The 14,887-nt window shown below is 34.5% G+C and overlaps 2 protein-coding genes across 2 annotated transcripts; one reads left to right on the forward strand and one right to left on the reverse strand.

Annotated features, from left to right (window-relative positions):
* Positions 1 to 182: 182 nt before the first annotated feature.
* LOC128159430 (BTB/POZ domain-containing protein 6-like) lies at positions 183 to 5,095 on the reverse strand. The gene is made up of 3 exons (XM_052822527.1): positions 5,009 to 5,095; positions 2,768 to 3,047; positions 183 to 2,345 (listed from the first exon to the last, which is right to left on the reverse strand). Exons 2-3 carry the CDS (start codon positions 3,022 to 3,024, stop codon positions 1,211 to 1,213), a joined length of 1,392 nt encoding a protein of 463 aa, XP_052678487.1. The 5' UTR covers positions 3,025 to 3,047; positions 5,009 to 5,095; the 3' UTR covers positions 183 to 1,210.
* A 160-nt stretch (positions 5,096 to 5,255) lies between these two features.
* On the forward strand, positions 5,256 to 7,316 carry LOC128160042 (alanine aminotransferase 2-like). Its single transcript, XM_052823296.1, has 3 exons — positions 5,256 to 5,386; positions 5,505 to 7,054; positions 7,188 to 7,316. The coding sequence occupies exon 2, from the start codon at positions 5,607 to 5,609 to the stop codon at positions 7,050 to 7,052; it is 1,446 nt and encodes a 481-aa protein (XP_052679256.1). The 5' UTR covers positions 5,256 to 5,386; positions 5,505 to 5,606; the 3' UTR covers positions 7,053 to 7,054; positions 7,188 to 7,316.
* Positions 7,317 to 14,887: the final 7,571 nt, after the last annotated feature.

Below are 14,887 nucleotides of genomic sequence, written 5' to 3' on the forward strand. Positions count from 1 at the left end.
ATTGGGCTTCACAAATTAGCTCCCTGATTGCAAAAAATATTAATAACAAATTTTACATAATACACATATATATATATATATATATATATATATATATATATATATATATATATATATATATATATATATATATATATATATATATATATATATATATATATATATATATATATATATATATATATATATATATGTGATATGAAAAGAAGCTATTTGATATGAAAAAAAGTTACATACTGTAAAAATATATACATGTATATACCGGTAATCACAAATGAACAGAATATTAAGCTTTATTGACATTTATAAAATGACTAGAAATGTATAAGATTCGTAAAATTTAATATAATGCATAGTTTGGAAAGGAAGATTCTACACTATGACAAATTTTATCATATACAGCTTGAATGATTAAACATATATTTAAATCAAATGGCAATAAAAAGTCAAAACTTTTTATTGAGAAAAAGAGTCAAGGTAACAATTCTGATGTATGCTTAGTTAAGTACAAGCTAAAACATTATATACAGCATTAACCGCAACTAGAAAATTCACGTGGGTATGACTTGCAAATAAATAGATGTATAACGCTTTAAAAAATATGAGATGCCATGTTATGTCAATTCATTTTTGTTGCAATTTCTGCGCAGATGTAGTGGTTTGGACCCCACCCCCTCCCCTTTGAAAATTCAATTTCAACTTTTATAGTATAATCACTTATGAATTTTTTTATGGAATGATTCAAATAATGTGACCCTGCATTTTTGCACAAGCATTAGTTAAGTAAATGAATGAGCAAAATCCTTAAAACCGATTGTCTTAAAATTGAAGTGTTAATTTATAATAATAATTCATCTTTCCTTTATTTATAATTGATAACAAGCTACTGCTTCAGTGTATAGAGAAGAGGAGACAACCTTCATTCCAATATAAGAAGGGTTTCACCTGAATTGATTTGTCTCTGAGTGACAAGTTGACAAAGGTCGGGGTGATCAGATCAGTAAGTGTATGAACAAGAATGTTAATATATTCCATAAATGAACATATTAAGATGACTTTGCATTGTTAAAGCAATAAGCAAATATAACAAGTATATGCATAGATAATCTGGTTATACAAAAGCATTATAAAATCAGTCAAGGCTGATCAAATATTATCACATTTTTTGCTAGACAGCACTAGCAATGCCACAGGTCAATTCATGAAACTGTCATGTTGAATCAAATTCATCGGAAGAGTCTTGTCTACAAGTGGTAAACAAGATGCCAGGAATTTGTCCAATCTTCACATCAGTTCCATTTCGACTGAATTTGGACTTGCTAAAACTAAAGCGAACTCCTGAGCAGGTAACTGTGCTCTGTCCGTTCTTCCCTTGGTAAGTGTCCAGTCCGTCGGAGCTTAAAAGTTTCACCACTAAGCTGTACTTCTTTTTTGGTCCGATGTCGACTGGAGTTTCCAGGAGAATGGGATAGGTGTGTTGACTCTCACTGGTTTTCAGTCTTGTTTTCCTGGTCACCTTTTCTATATCCATGGTATCATACAGGGAGCACGTCACATCATATACTCCTTCACCGATATAGGAACCATACACCAGGAGACCATGAAGAGAAATCTTCTCATTGCAAGTGAAAGAGATGGCGTCTGGCTCTCCCCCGCAATACCACGAGCCATCCTCGTAAACCGCTCCGTATCGGATGCAGGTCTGAATCGGCCGACTATCATTGACGTCTGAGTGGAAAGAAGTGGTCATGGAAGTAGGCGAGTCTAAACCCGAGTAGCGATTAATTGGGCTGAACTTGCACTTTTTACTTCTGTCCTTCTTAAAGAAGTATTTGAAGAGTTCAACTTTTTCTGAATCTGTCAGAATATCCATGTCTGCCACAACCTCTGTGAAGTATTGGTCCCCTAGTAACGGAAACCTGACCAAATAAATAATGTTCCCCAACACTCTCCTCTGGTTCTCTGCATTTACTTCCAGATTTTTCTCCTTACATCTAGCATTGGCCCACTTCAATGTCGCATCAAGTACCGACTTCTCGTCGATCTGCAGTTCATCGCTGGACAATATCACCTCCAGACACTGTGACGACAAGCTGAGGAAATCTTCAGATATCAGCACCTCTTTTGTGTTGCGACAGATGTAGCCCATGCACTTGCGTTGGAGTTCATGTTCATCGTACAGATGTGACTGTTCTAATATGGCACAGATGTTCTCGGTGGTCTGGTCCAGCTCCAGGTACTGAATGCATTGTTTGACTAATGCCTGGACAGAGTATTTCTTAGCAGCATACAACAATGGCAGCACTATGTCTGGTTGCAGGTCAACACTGTCTGTATACAGAAATCTGAAATAAAGAACAAATGCACTTGATGTTTCTAACCAAAACCAATTTAGTTTTGCTCCATAACACCAGTTTTATAAAGTTAGAAAATCTTCATGGTGATATTTCTAGAATATATTATGTGTATATACAAAAAACTATTAGGCATTGACTATCATTATTAGAGATAGAAATTGATTAATCATATCTTTAGCATTCCTTGAATATGGTAACTTGAATTATGGGGGATTAAGAGGTGTAGAAAATGAATAATGCTACAGACAGTCCTTTACATCCAGTATAATGTATCTACCTCTGGGACAGTTGCCCACAAACCTGTTCCCATTCATTATTTTTACTACTCAAAAACTTTGACCCCACACAAATTAAAGAATTCTGAGCATCAAGAAATTATAATGATTTGTACAATGAGAGACAATTCTTACTCCAACAATGCCTTGAACACTGGTGGTTCGATATCTGGCAGAGTTATTTCCCTTTGTGTTTCAGCCAGGGGTCCACAGAACATAGTAAAGAAGACACAACTTCTGCTGATGAGGATATATTTATGTGCTGGAACTCTTTCTTTGTCTTCTCCCACCAAGAAGTCAATGTCACAGGCCACCTGATTGGTCCACATGTGGCGGTTACAAAACTGAAGGTTTCTACAGGACTGCCAATCGTCAATGATTGAGGCTGCCATACTTGCAGAGCTAGGGTGGTTTCCTTAAAAATAAAACAAATACACAAACATGATAACATACACAGTTTCAAAAGCATTCAGAGGCAAAACATTGAACCAATCAATAAAGGCATTGACACAAGTACATGTATCATATATTATGTATCAAACAAACCATGTTGGTACTAGTTTGATCAAGTCATAACAAACACATCAGCTACATAAATTTTTGGAATGATCCCTTTTTATGGACAGAATTGCACATAAAATGAAAATTGTTTATTAGAATGTTAATTAAGCAGTTAATGCTTATTTTTAGATATCGTCAGTCCTATAACACAACAGGTCAGGCAGACAAATTGAATACCAAAAGTAAGAATTTAATGATTATACATGTATATTACATTGTTTGAACTTCTTAATGCCTCGTCCACAAATGTGAAATATTCCTCAAAATCACTGTATAATCCTGTGGGCAAAATTAAATATATGGAAGAGCCAACTGTAGCAGCCACAAGGTGAACTTTGATTTTGGCTGAACTTTGATTTTTGTCTGTGACATTGCACTTTAACTGCATTCATCGTTTGTGATGTCAGAATAAATCTCATCATTTAACCTTTCAGTACCATGTGTATGTTACAGTGTTATAACTGCAGTAGCTTTCCACACACCTTAAATGCCAGAAATAAGTGGAATGTAAATATTTAAGGATATTAACTAAGCTTGAAAATTGAAGAGGCTGATATTTAAATATTACATGTATATTTAAATTTTACACACAAGTGACTAAGGTGTGGGCTGGATTTCTAGACTGGGATGAATGATGTTCTGCAATTCAGGGAGGACACCAGTCAAAATATCACGCTGAGTTTTTTTTAAAATAACACTTCCACCAACTATGTAAGATGAATAAAAATGTGGTTTCTTTACTATGGTTTCTGGATAGGGCCATTTGCGTTAGTGCGACATCGCGTTCAGATGAACGAGACATCGCACTAACACACAACATGCCGTCGCGCTAACGCAACTTTGCACAACACGCCGTCACGCTAACACACAACACGCCATCGCACTAACACAACTTTGCACAACACGCCGTCGCGCTAACACAACTTTGCACAACATGCCATCGCGCTAACACACAACACACTATCATGCTAACACAAAAAACGCCGTCGCGCTAATGCAACTTTGCAAGTTTCACAGTCTAGTAGGAAGTCATGTCTGGAAATATTAGACTGCGCATGCTGAAATATGTAGGCCTGCATGCAAGCATGGATGAAAAATAAATAAAATGTACTTTGAAATACATATATCATTTTCATTTATTATCAATACATGTGAATAAAAATATAGTTACTGGTATGTCACTGTATAAGGATATGCTAGCGTGCATATAAATTATTAATAAATCTACCAACTTCCTACTAGACTGTGAAACTTGCAAAGTTGCGTAAGCGCGACGGCGTGTTATGCAAAGTTGTGTTAGCGCGACGGCGTGTTGTATGTTAGCGCAACGGCATGTTGTGCAAAGTTGCGTTAGCGCGACGGCATGTTGTGTGTTAGCGCGACGGTGTGTTATGCAAAGTTGCGATAGCGTGACGACGTGTTGTGTGTTAGCGCGACGGCGTGTTGTGCAAAGTTGCGTTGTCTCGTTTATCTGAACGCGATGTCGCGCTAACGCAAATGGCCCTATCCGGACACCATACTTTACAGGTAAAAATGTCAACATAACAATCTGCCAAAGTTTTTGTGCATCATTTACTGCAAGTTTTTTTAAATACATATACAGAACTGTAGCGCGTAGTTCTACCTCAATCCTAGTTTCTTAACACAGCTACAGCAGCTGTACAGTTCTTCATTTGTACGATCTACATCATGTACATCATCATGTAATTATACAACCCTCAAACTTTGTTTGCTTTTTGGCATCATAGATAAACAACAGAAAAATGCATTGTCAGGTAGCAAGAAATATAAATTACTCAACAAATAAAATCCAACCTTTTCTCACTCACTTCACTCACAGTAAACAATTTTCTATTACGATTCTAACCCAAAATGAAAGTAGATAATCAGTTGTACAACAGCTGATTCGAATGTCTAGTTTACTCCCTGAATAGGCATTGCTGTCCTTCTTGTTTGCATTTTAGTAAAATCGTGTCACTGTAAGATAGCAAAATGTGAATATTTAGAGAATTTTGATACGTTTTAGAATGGTTGCAAAATATGGAATATGAACGCATTAACCAACAGATTGTCAACGTTGAATAAACGCTTCAATGGAATATCTTAAAGAAATTGTTTACTAAAACATTTGTTCGACTTAAATGCTCATTTCAATATATTCCCGAACTTCCTCTTATTTTGGTTTAGTCATTAGTACGTATTGACAGTATTCCCGCTTTGTTCTTGTTCATTGTAATTATATTATGTCCAACAAGATGCCGTTTTATAAGATCTAAAAATCTACGTCATGTTAATTGATTTTTTTATTCAGGAAATTGGAACCAGTCAACGCTGCCTTACACCAGAGATCCTTGACCCTGGGACGTGATATAATCCTTATATACTGAAGGTTAACGAAATCGACAAGATAAGCATGGCAGACAAGGTTCTTACGATGGATTCTGTGAATCCAAATATTGTGAAAATGGAATATGCTGTTAGAGGCCCTATAGTAGCCAGGGCCACTGAGCTAGAGAAAGAGCTGGCAAATGGTGCCAACAAACCGTTTACATCAGTGATGAAAGCCAATATTGGAGACTGTCATGCTACAGGTCAAACTCCGATTACATTCATCCGGCAGGTCCTATCCGTGTGTGCATACCCAGAAATGTTGGAGACCTGCAATTTTCCCCAAGATGTCAAAGATAGAGCCAAAAGGCTGTTGGGAGGCTGTAAGGGAGGCAGTATTGGATCCTACTCAGCGAGCCCAGGGATTGATGTCATAAGAGAGGATATAGCTAAGTATATATCTGAAAGAGATGGAGTTCCGAGCAAACCAGAGGACATAATGCTGTGCACTGGAGCCAGTGATGGGATAAAGACAATTTTAGCCATGTTAATGACAGGGAAGTTGGGGAAAGAGCGAGCTGGCATCCTGATTCCAGTACCCCAGTACCCACTCTATTCTGCAACCCTCACTGAGTTTAATGCATATCCCATCCCATATTATCTGGATGAGGAGAATCACTGGGGACTTGATGTTAAAGAATTAAAGCGTGCCCTCAATGAAGCTAAGCCAAACTGTGTTCCCAGAGCTATTTGTGTCATAAACCCAGGTAATCCAACAGGGCAGGTGCTTACCAGACAAAACATCGAAGATGTTATCAAGTTTGCTAAACAGGAGAAGCTGATGGTGCTAGCAGATGAGGTCTACCAACACAATATATGGGGAGAGGGATGCAAATTCTTTTCGTTCAAGAAAGTGCTTTCAGAAATGGGTCCTGATTATAACACAATGGAATTGGCATCTTTCATGTCAGCATCAAAAGGTTTCATGGGCGAATGTGGTTCAAGGGGAGGTTATGCAGAGATTGTAAATTTACTCCCAGATGTCAAAGCCTGCCTCATGAAATCCATCTCAGCTAAGCTCTGTCCACCAATTGTTGGTCAAATTGTCATGGATTGCATCACAAACCCCCCAAAACCTGGAGATCCTTCGTATGAGCTATTCAAGAAAGAAAAAGACAATGTCTTGGCTCTTTTGAAGAAAAAGGCAGGAATGGTGACTAGTCTCTTTAACTCGATTGAAGGCATCAAATGCAATGAAGTTCAGGGTGCTATGTATGCTTTCCCACAAATTTTCTTACCTCAAGGTGCAGTGGAAGAGGCCAAGAAGAGGAACCAGACTCCTGATGCTTTCTACTGCTTCCAGTTGTTGGAGACAACGGGGATCTGTGTGGTGCCAGGGAGTGGGTTCAGACAGAAGGAAGGAACATACCATTTCCGGATAACAATTCTTCCCAAGATCGAGGAAATGACCGATGCCTTAGAGCGCTTCAAAGAATTTCACCTTGCTTTCTTAGCTCGATTCAAGAACTAGAGGTTGGTTTTGGATGATAAAGTCAAATTTTTTTTAAATCACACTTATTTCCCACCAGAAACAAGAAAGAGATGTCTCTTAAATTTTTAAATTTTATCATTTTTTTTAAAAAGTCTGTATTTCTTTTGTTTCCAGTTATTTCTATGAGCTCTAAAAATGGAACCACTAGATTTTTAAAAGAAGGAACAATACCTACCAGAAGAACGAAGACGATGCAGGCAATGTGGTGGTATCTACCTTTAATGATATTGTATGAGTTTATATCCCCGATTTCTATCCGCCCTGATGTTGTTTTGATTTTTAAATGTTTGTTTCTGCTACGGCTGTTGTTTTAAAAAATATCATTATCATACGTATTGTTTCTGAATGTCACAACTTGATTCTTGTAATTTTTGCTGATTTCTATGTCTACAAGAGCCACTATTTATATGTATCCATTGGTGGTGTTGTATTTTGTTTTTCATTAATATTTCACCAAGTCTGTACTAGTTACATGTACCAGGAGAAATCATTGGACATGTTGATCATGAACTGTTTTATCAGAGGAGAGATTTTTTTTAGACCCTTTATTCTTTATTTAAAAAGATCTAATGTGGTTGAACCATGTTTGTCTAACGATCTTTGTGTAGGCTTTATGATCATTAGGAGTTCCTTGTGTAGGCTTTATGATCATTAGGAGCTCCTTGTGTAGGCTTTATGATCATTAGGAGCTCCTTGTGTAGGCTTTATGATCATTAGGAGCTCCTTGTGTAGGCTTTATGATCATTAGGAGCTCCTTGTGTAGGCTTTATGATCATTAGGAGTTGTTGTTCCTCCACTAAGGTTGCTTATTTAAAAGTATCTTATCAAGTCATTTTATTATTTTTCATTTTTTTTGTAAATTCTATTTTTATTACTAATTGTATATTTTTTTTGTTTCATTTTTAACTGCTTGATTTAGATTTTTAAAAGAAATATTTGAACTTTAATTTTATTAAGATCTTTAATGTATTTATCTGATATAAGCTGTATATGAAATATGTGTATCATAACACTACAAGAAATCAAAATTTAGCTCAGTTTTCTGTATGGTGCACAATTCAGTTAAGAGGGCCGGATGGCCATGACCATTTTTAGACTATATTTACCTTCTTTAGAAGAAGATCTAGAGCTCTGTATAAAAATGTTCTGTACTAAATAATAGTTTTTGAGCAAAAATATCAAGTTTAAAAGTCTCTAAAAGTCTTTACATATTTTTTTAAAAACAAATGATGGCTATATTTTAAGGAAGAAAAATTTATAACAAGGTGTTCTTTTTCTTGGCATGTTTGTTTAAGTTGTACTGTACAGTGACACTATTTGAATCTAAAGCAGATTTTGGATGGAAAAAAATGAAAAAAAAATATGAATATAGAATTGTTAAACAAGTGCCATAGTTTTTGTTTGTCCTTCGTGGGTATTTAAATTATCAGATGTTAAGTGTAAGTCATTAAGAAATGTTATATATATTTTATTTGCTTTATTATGCATGGTGTGTTTGATTTTCACAAACAGGGAAATAAAACCAATATTGCATTTTGCTTGTATCTTCAGATTTAAAGATCTGTAAGAATGTTTTATTTGTAGGTTTTTTTTGGCAGTTAAATTGAATTTCTTCTGATATCATAGGTTTTCTCGAACATTAATACACTCCCTCGTGTCATAAGACCACGCGTATCGAGTATCTTGATGATGCTGATCAGGATTAAATTATTGGTTTTAATAATTGTACACCTCCATGGATAGCATTAAGAAGCTTAGGAAATTGAAAAATTGTGTTCATATAAAAGTTTTATGCAACAATCCTTCAAGGTCTTATTGTTTTATTTTTTGAAAGAATAGGAAAAGTTTTCAAAGTTTGATACCGTATACAAAGAAATCAGGTGCTCCCGTTATAAATTCATTGGACTTGGCACACCCAATCCATTGTTATTGATGGAGGTTGAAATGAAAATGGGGTTATATAAGTGAAAACTTCAAGTCACAGTGTTGACCTGATGAGGGTGATTAACCATTGAACCTTGATAAACACATACAGGTCATTGATCTGTCCCTCTCCATCAGATATCATAGAGAATCACTGAAGATTATTTTTTTATAGGGGCGAATTTTTATGGATTGTCAATATTTTAACGGTTTAATGGGATTATATTTATGTATTATGAACACAGACTATTTCATAGTTTATGGGGGATATAAATTCATCCCTAATCGTGGTTAGAGGATAACCTCCAAATTGAAGAATATTAATCCCCACGAATATTAGCTATCGCATTTTGCAAAACTGTATCAGTTTGTTCAAATGTTCTCTAGTTTGTTTATTTTTACTTTGTTAAATATTTAATTTTGAATATTTGTTCGAAAAGAGTATGTTAATTTTATGTACACTGTCTTGGCAACTGTTATTTTATATAGGTCACCTGATTCAGTGACCTATGGCAATCGAGACAAATTAATGTAGGCAATGAGTATATATGTATTCCACCATATGTGCGAACAAGAAGACAAAAGCGTGTAAGATGAAATAAGGAATAAGGATCATTATTTGAGTATTATGAGGTGATAATTTTGGTCGGGGCATGATCAAATCCAATAAAGCCCGAAGGGCTTTATGATAGATTTCATCACGCTCCGACCGAAATTATCACCTCATAATATTCAAAGAATGATTCCTTATTACTTATATTTATATAATTTTTAGCCATCGTATGATTAAATATTTAAATGTAAATAAGCAAATCTCGCTGGCGCCTCAATTTGGCGTCATTTGTATTATGAGTTATATAGTACAAAGTCGATACGTAGCGTTATCACAGGCAAAGACACTGGAAAATGTAAATATATAGGGATATCCTGTAGAAAGGTTTTACAGAAAGTCAATCCACGTGATAGGAACGCGTTTGAATAGTAAATCTGTTTTGTGGAGATAGTGAATAGCGGCGGCCAGTCGGATTTGACATTTATAATTCACGGTTTCGTGACATACATTTCTCAGATAACTTTTCTATTGCTTATTGACTGATTTTTTAAGTATATACTTGTTAATTCGGCCAATTTTTAAAACATGCATGTATATTATTGATAAATAGTTTCAAATAGGATTTTCAGAAGAGTAATTATATCATCACCAATCTAAATCTTATTTCAAATTACACAGGAGCGTTGCACAACTTAGGGTTCGTAAACATAAAATTGTATTAACAATTAAGTTTATTTCTTGGAAGCTAATGTCGATACCAGAACTGGGAAAATGAATCATTGTGGAATAAAAATAAGATATTTAACAGTCGATTTGATCATAATGGCTATGAATATTTTTAAAAGTTAAAGAGTAATTAATACCAGTCCGCGAAAGAAAATCATTTAGAAATTCACAGAGTACAATGTACTCTAAAAGACCGACACGTTGGCACCATCTTTAATGGGCATATGGTCACAATTTGGGTTAAAAGTTATTTTTTCCGTAAGGCATCTTAATTGGCAATAAAATTTTGAGTGCCATTCGTTGAGTCATAAGCGATTTACAAAGCTTGCAATTCTTTGCTATGTAAACAAAACTTTTGTTTACATTTTCGAGTGTTGAAGTGAAATTCCAGTTTTGACCTGAAATGAATGTGTTAAACGTTAGGAACTGTTTACTTATGCTCAAAATGAATAAGGAGATGGACAAATCAGCTTAAAGAATATTTTTTACTGGTATAATGAACCGATGTATACAAAAACAGGACAAGAGCCTTATCACTCTACGACTGGCTCTCGGATTTCATTTCATCATTTGAAATGCATTCATACAGCATTGTTAATACAATGTAATAGAAACAGAGAAATAGAAATTGACTCAAATCGTAACCATGCCACTTTTAGAGGCAAGTGCACTCCCGATATATAACAAGATATATTGAATAATTGTAAACTATGGTACAAGTAACTTACCCCGGTCCATATAATATTGTTGGTTAGCTGCAGACTCGTGTCATTGTGACCACGCCCATGCATCGGGTATCTGCACATAACCAACAATATTATATGAGGTAACTATACTATAGGCTACATGTACTTTTTTTTTACTTCTAATATACTGCAAGGTAATCAAAAAATAAGAATCCAAAGCTTATATCTATATTCATACTGATGTCTATTTGTATGAAATATATGTGTATCATAGCTTTAAAGCCATTGTATACTCTCTTAGTCAGGGATATAAAAGTTAACATACATCGAACAGCTATATAAATATGTTATTTAGTTCGCTTCCGCGATTAAAAATATAGTGTCAGAAACTTTGAAAATGTTTTTTATTAATGAATAGATATGATTTAAAGATTATTTTTCATTAGTACAAATCAAATTGGTTATGTAAGATTGAACGCTTTAATCAAATGCACATATAAATCATTCAAATAGCGTTGTGATGTTCATACATGTATTTGCTCATGGTGCATGAATTGGCTAACTTAAAGTGCATTCAAAGGAAATTGATTGTCGCAGATTTCCCAATACAAACATGAGGGTAAATTTACACTGAATGTAAATATTAAAGAGGAACATCTCATGTGTTCTTAACCGTCAGCTGCCTGTGATTATGATATCGATAGAAATTTAAATAAACCCTTTCATTAATTTCTGCTTATTCATAAAATTTCCGAAAGAAACTAGCATTGTAAACGCTAAAATTCAGACTAAAACTGCAGATTGACATTTTTAGGCACTCGTAATACAGTAACAAGAGGCCCATGGGCCATATCGCTGACCTGAACAGCAACAGCCTTTAATAAAAAGATATTTATGAAGTCATATATACGGAATATCTGAACGATGTAGTAGTATAGATTCTATATTAAAATATTTTCAACTTTTTCTTCAGACATTCTTATGTTAAACATTGAGCCCCTTTTGTAACAGGTTGAGTATTGCATTCTCAAAAAGATCTTAAACAATTGTTCATATATTTATAAACCTACATCAAACATTGAGCCCCTGAAGGGGCCCAAAAATTGTCCATGGGCCACAGTCTTATCATTTGAAACTCAACAATGTGAAGATACTTGTGTCATGTTGTAAATTTTGAATTTACTGGGTGGATGTAAATACAAAATTTACAACATGACTGTTGTAAATTTTGTATTTACACCCACCCAGTAAATTCAAAATTTACAACATGACACTTGTATATAAGTAATATCATGTATTATAACATTTGAATTTTTGAAAATAACCTGCCCCTGTCTAATGTGGTCCCATCCTCCCCCGAAGATCACGATTATGATAAAATTTAATCTACACAATCTTTAAATACTTTCACAAAAAATACAGTTTTTCTAGGCGATTGGTTTTTATTTAAATAAAGATTTCGCTGTGTTACCCGTTGCCAAGCGTGTTGCTAACGCTGAGGATAATAGAACGTATTATTAACTTCGTCTAAACCAATCAGATTTCAGTATTTAACATAAAAGTTTAATAGCATTTTTTGTTCGTGAATCTAAATTTTTTTGCAGTTACTGTATTTCAATAACCAATATACTAAATAAACCTTTTGAAATTTAAGGAGGCTAAATGGTCAACAATTAAACCATTAAATCTGCCTTAAAGTTTGACTTTATGATATTTTTGGCCATAAACTAATTTAGTGAAGACTTTCAAATTTCGTGAAGATATTAAAAAAATTTAGCTTTAAGTTTTCATATTTTACTATTCATTTTATACAAAGCTCTTCAGCTTCAGGAGGTAAACACAGCATATAAATATGACCAGGACCATCGAGACCTCTTAATAACATACAGAACGTAAATTGCACCTTTAAGAAACTATTAAACTTGGTTTATGTACAGTGGCAATTGTTTTCTTTTGTTACCTGTTACCCATTTTAATCTTTATAAGATGAATAAAATGGTGGTTCACTCACACACGCTCTCACCTACAATAATGCATTAAGAAAATTTTCATACAAAGGATGAAAAAATGACAATAACAAACCGTGAACCATCTAAAAAAATCCATAAAACGAAATACAAATTCAAAGCAGAGCAACACGGACCTCTAAATAGATAGAGGTAGGATCAGGTGCCTGGGAGGAGTGAGCATCCTCTGATGACCTGCCGCTCTATATATGTTGTCTTCGGAAACAACTATCGTTTTGCACTAAAGTTTTCAGATCAAAATAAATATACATGTATATAAATATATTACAGTTCAAAATTTAGTCATTATAGCGAGTTTTCATGATTTTATTGCAACCATGACACTCCTTTTGGAGCTACCCTCGTATTAATCCTACAGTGTTGTGTATTTGGTGATCTGCAAAGTGTAAATGTCTCCGAATGCTATTCATGTGAAAGTCTCATTTAACGTCAACTTCGAATGATGTAAAGATTATTTGACTGATAATTGTTTTTTTCATTTATCACAAGCTCCGATTTAAAAATGTCATAATTTTTTTTCCACTTTTCCCTTTAAACTAAATCATTCTTTAATTTTTTATGTAAAAAAATGCATCTAATTTTGTGAGGTTTTGAAATGTGAAGTAGTAAAACAAATTAAAATGCTGCCTTAAAGGCGCTCAGACAGCAATCTAAAGATTTCTGCATTAAAACGCTTTGTATCATAGCAATTTTATCACAAATTATATACCTGCTATCTTTTTTGAAACCTTAAAGAGAGAGAGAGAGAGAGAGAGAGAGAGAGAGAGATATTATAACTTAACAAATTATCAGACTTTTAATCCGTTTTTAACACCTTACCTTCAGTCAGTCAAAAGATGATTTTTAATTATAAGTACATTGTACATATATCATCTAATTAATTTCTTTTGTCTTTTCACGCCCTTATAGTTACCACAGTTACGTACATACACTACTAAGTATATTACATGTAAAAATGTATACCCTCTGTCCAGGTAATGCACATGTGCGACCTTTTAGTAATTACCTCAAAATAATGATGGACTCTACCTAAAGACGTATTAATTGTTAGTACTGATCTATGGAAAATTAAACAAAGCACGAGGAAAACAGACAATATTTGTTGGGCAGAACTCTACAGTGGAGCCTTTTTTCTCTCTCAGATTAGGGATGTATTCTGATTAGGTAAGGTGTGAATGCCTGCAGGGCTTCATTTACCCGTGTGTACGTGTCGTGAAATCCTCCGCTAATCCGTATACACTGAAAGAGATTTAAAAACAAAGGGACTAAATAGTGTGTTCAAATTATTGTAAAAATACTAATGTTTTTATTTTTTTTACTCAGATTCGTAAACAATTTGTCAAAATCTAATCCGCTATCAAAATTTAATATATCACAAAATAATTCAGTGATACGGCTATACTGTGATGTACCATACGCTAATGGCCGACTGGTTTATATATTAAACAAAGACATATTTTAGATACATGTAAATGCACATTAGCAAAAAGAATGATAACTCTGAGATAAATTGCATTAATTGACTATGGGTAGGACCTTTTCTTATAGGGGAAAGCCGGACCTTAAATGTTAACTTTAAAGGTCCTACCGGACCATTTTACGGACCGGACCTTAAATTATACGACACCGGACCTTAAATTATACGACACCGGTCACACCCTACTTGTGCTCTTTGTCGTAATCGGGGAAAAATCGGAGAAGTCCGTAAACAATTAGGTGATTAGTTATGGTCTAACAATTAGTATGAAAAACGTCAGTCAGCATGCGATCCAGTGGAAGATTGTATTTGCTAACAAGGTCGTTGTATCGAGAACTTACGAAAAGATGACTTCGAGCGAGACTGTTGATAGTCCTGTCTTATCAAGTTGATTGTCAGTAGCTTGCTTTGTCTTAGAAACT

The sequence above is a fragment of the Crassostrea angulata genome, chromosome 8 (genome assembly GCF_025612915.1).
Source record: "Crassostrea angulata isolate pt1a10 chromosome 8, ASM2561291v2, whole genome shotgun sequence".
Lineage (NCBI taxonomy): Eukaryota > Metazoa > Mollusca > Bivalvia > Ostreida > Ostreidae > Magallana > Magallana angulata.

Excerpts from the sequence above, each read along its gene's own strand:
- LOC128159430 (XM_052822527.1), bottom strand. The coding sequence starts at position 3,024 with ATGGCAGCCTCAATCATTGACGATTGGCAGTCCTGTAGAAACCTTCAG. Across the intron at positions 2,346-2,767 it reads GTGTTCAAGGCATTGTTGGA|ATTTCTGTATACAGACAGTG; the intron begins GTAAGAATTGTC and ends TCTTTATTTCAG.
- LOC128160042 (XM_052823296.1), top strand. The coding sequence starts at position 5,607 with ATGGCAGACAAGGTTCTTACGATGGATTCTGTGAATCCAAATATTGTG.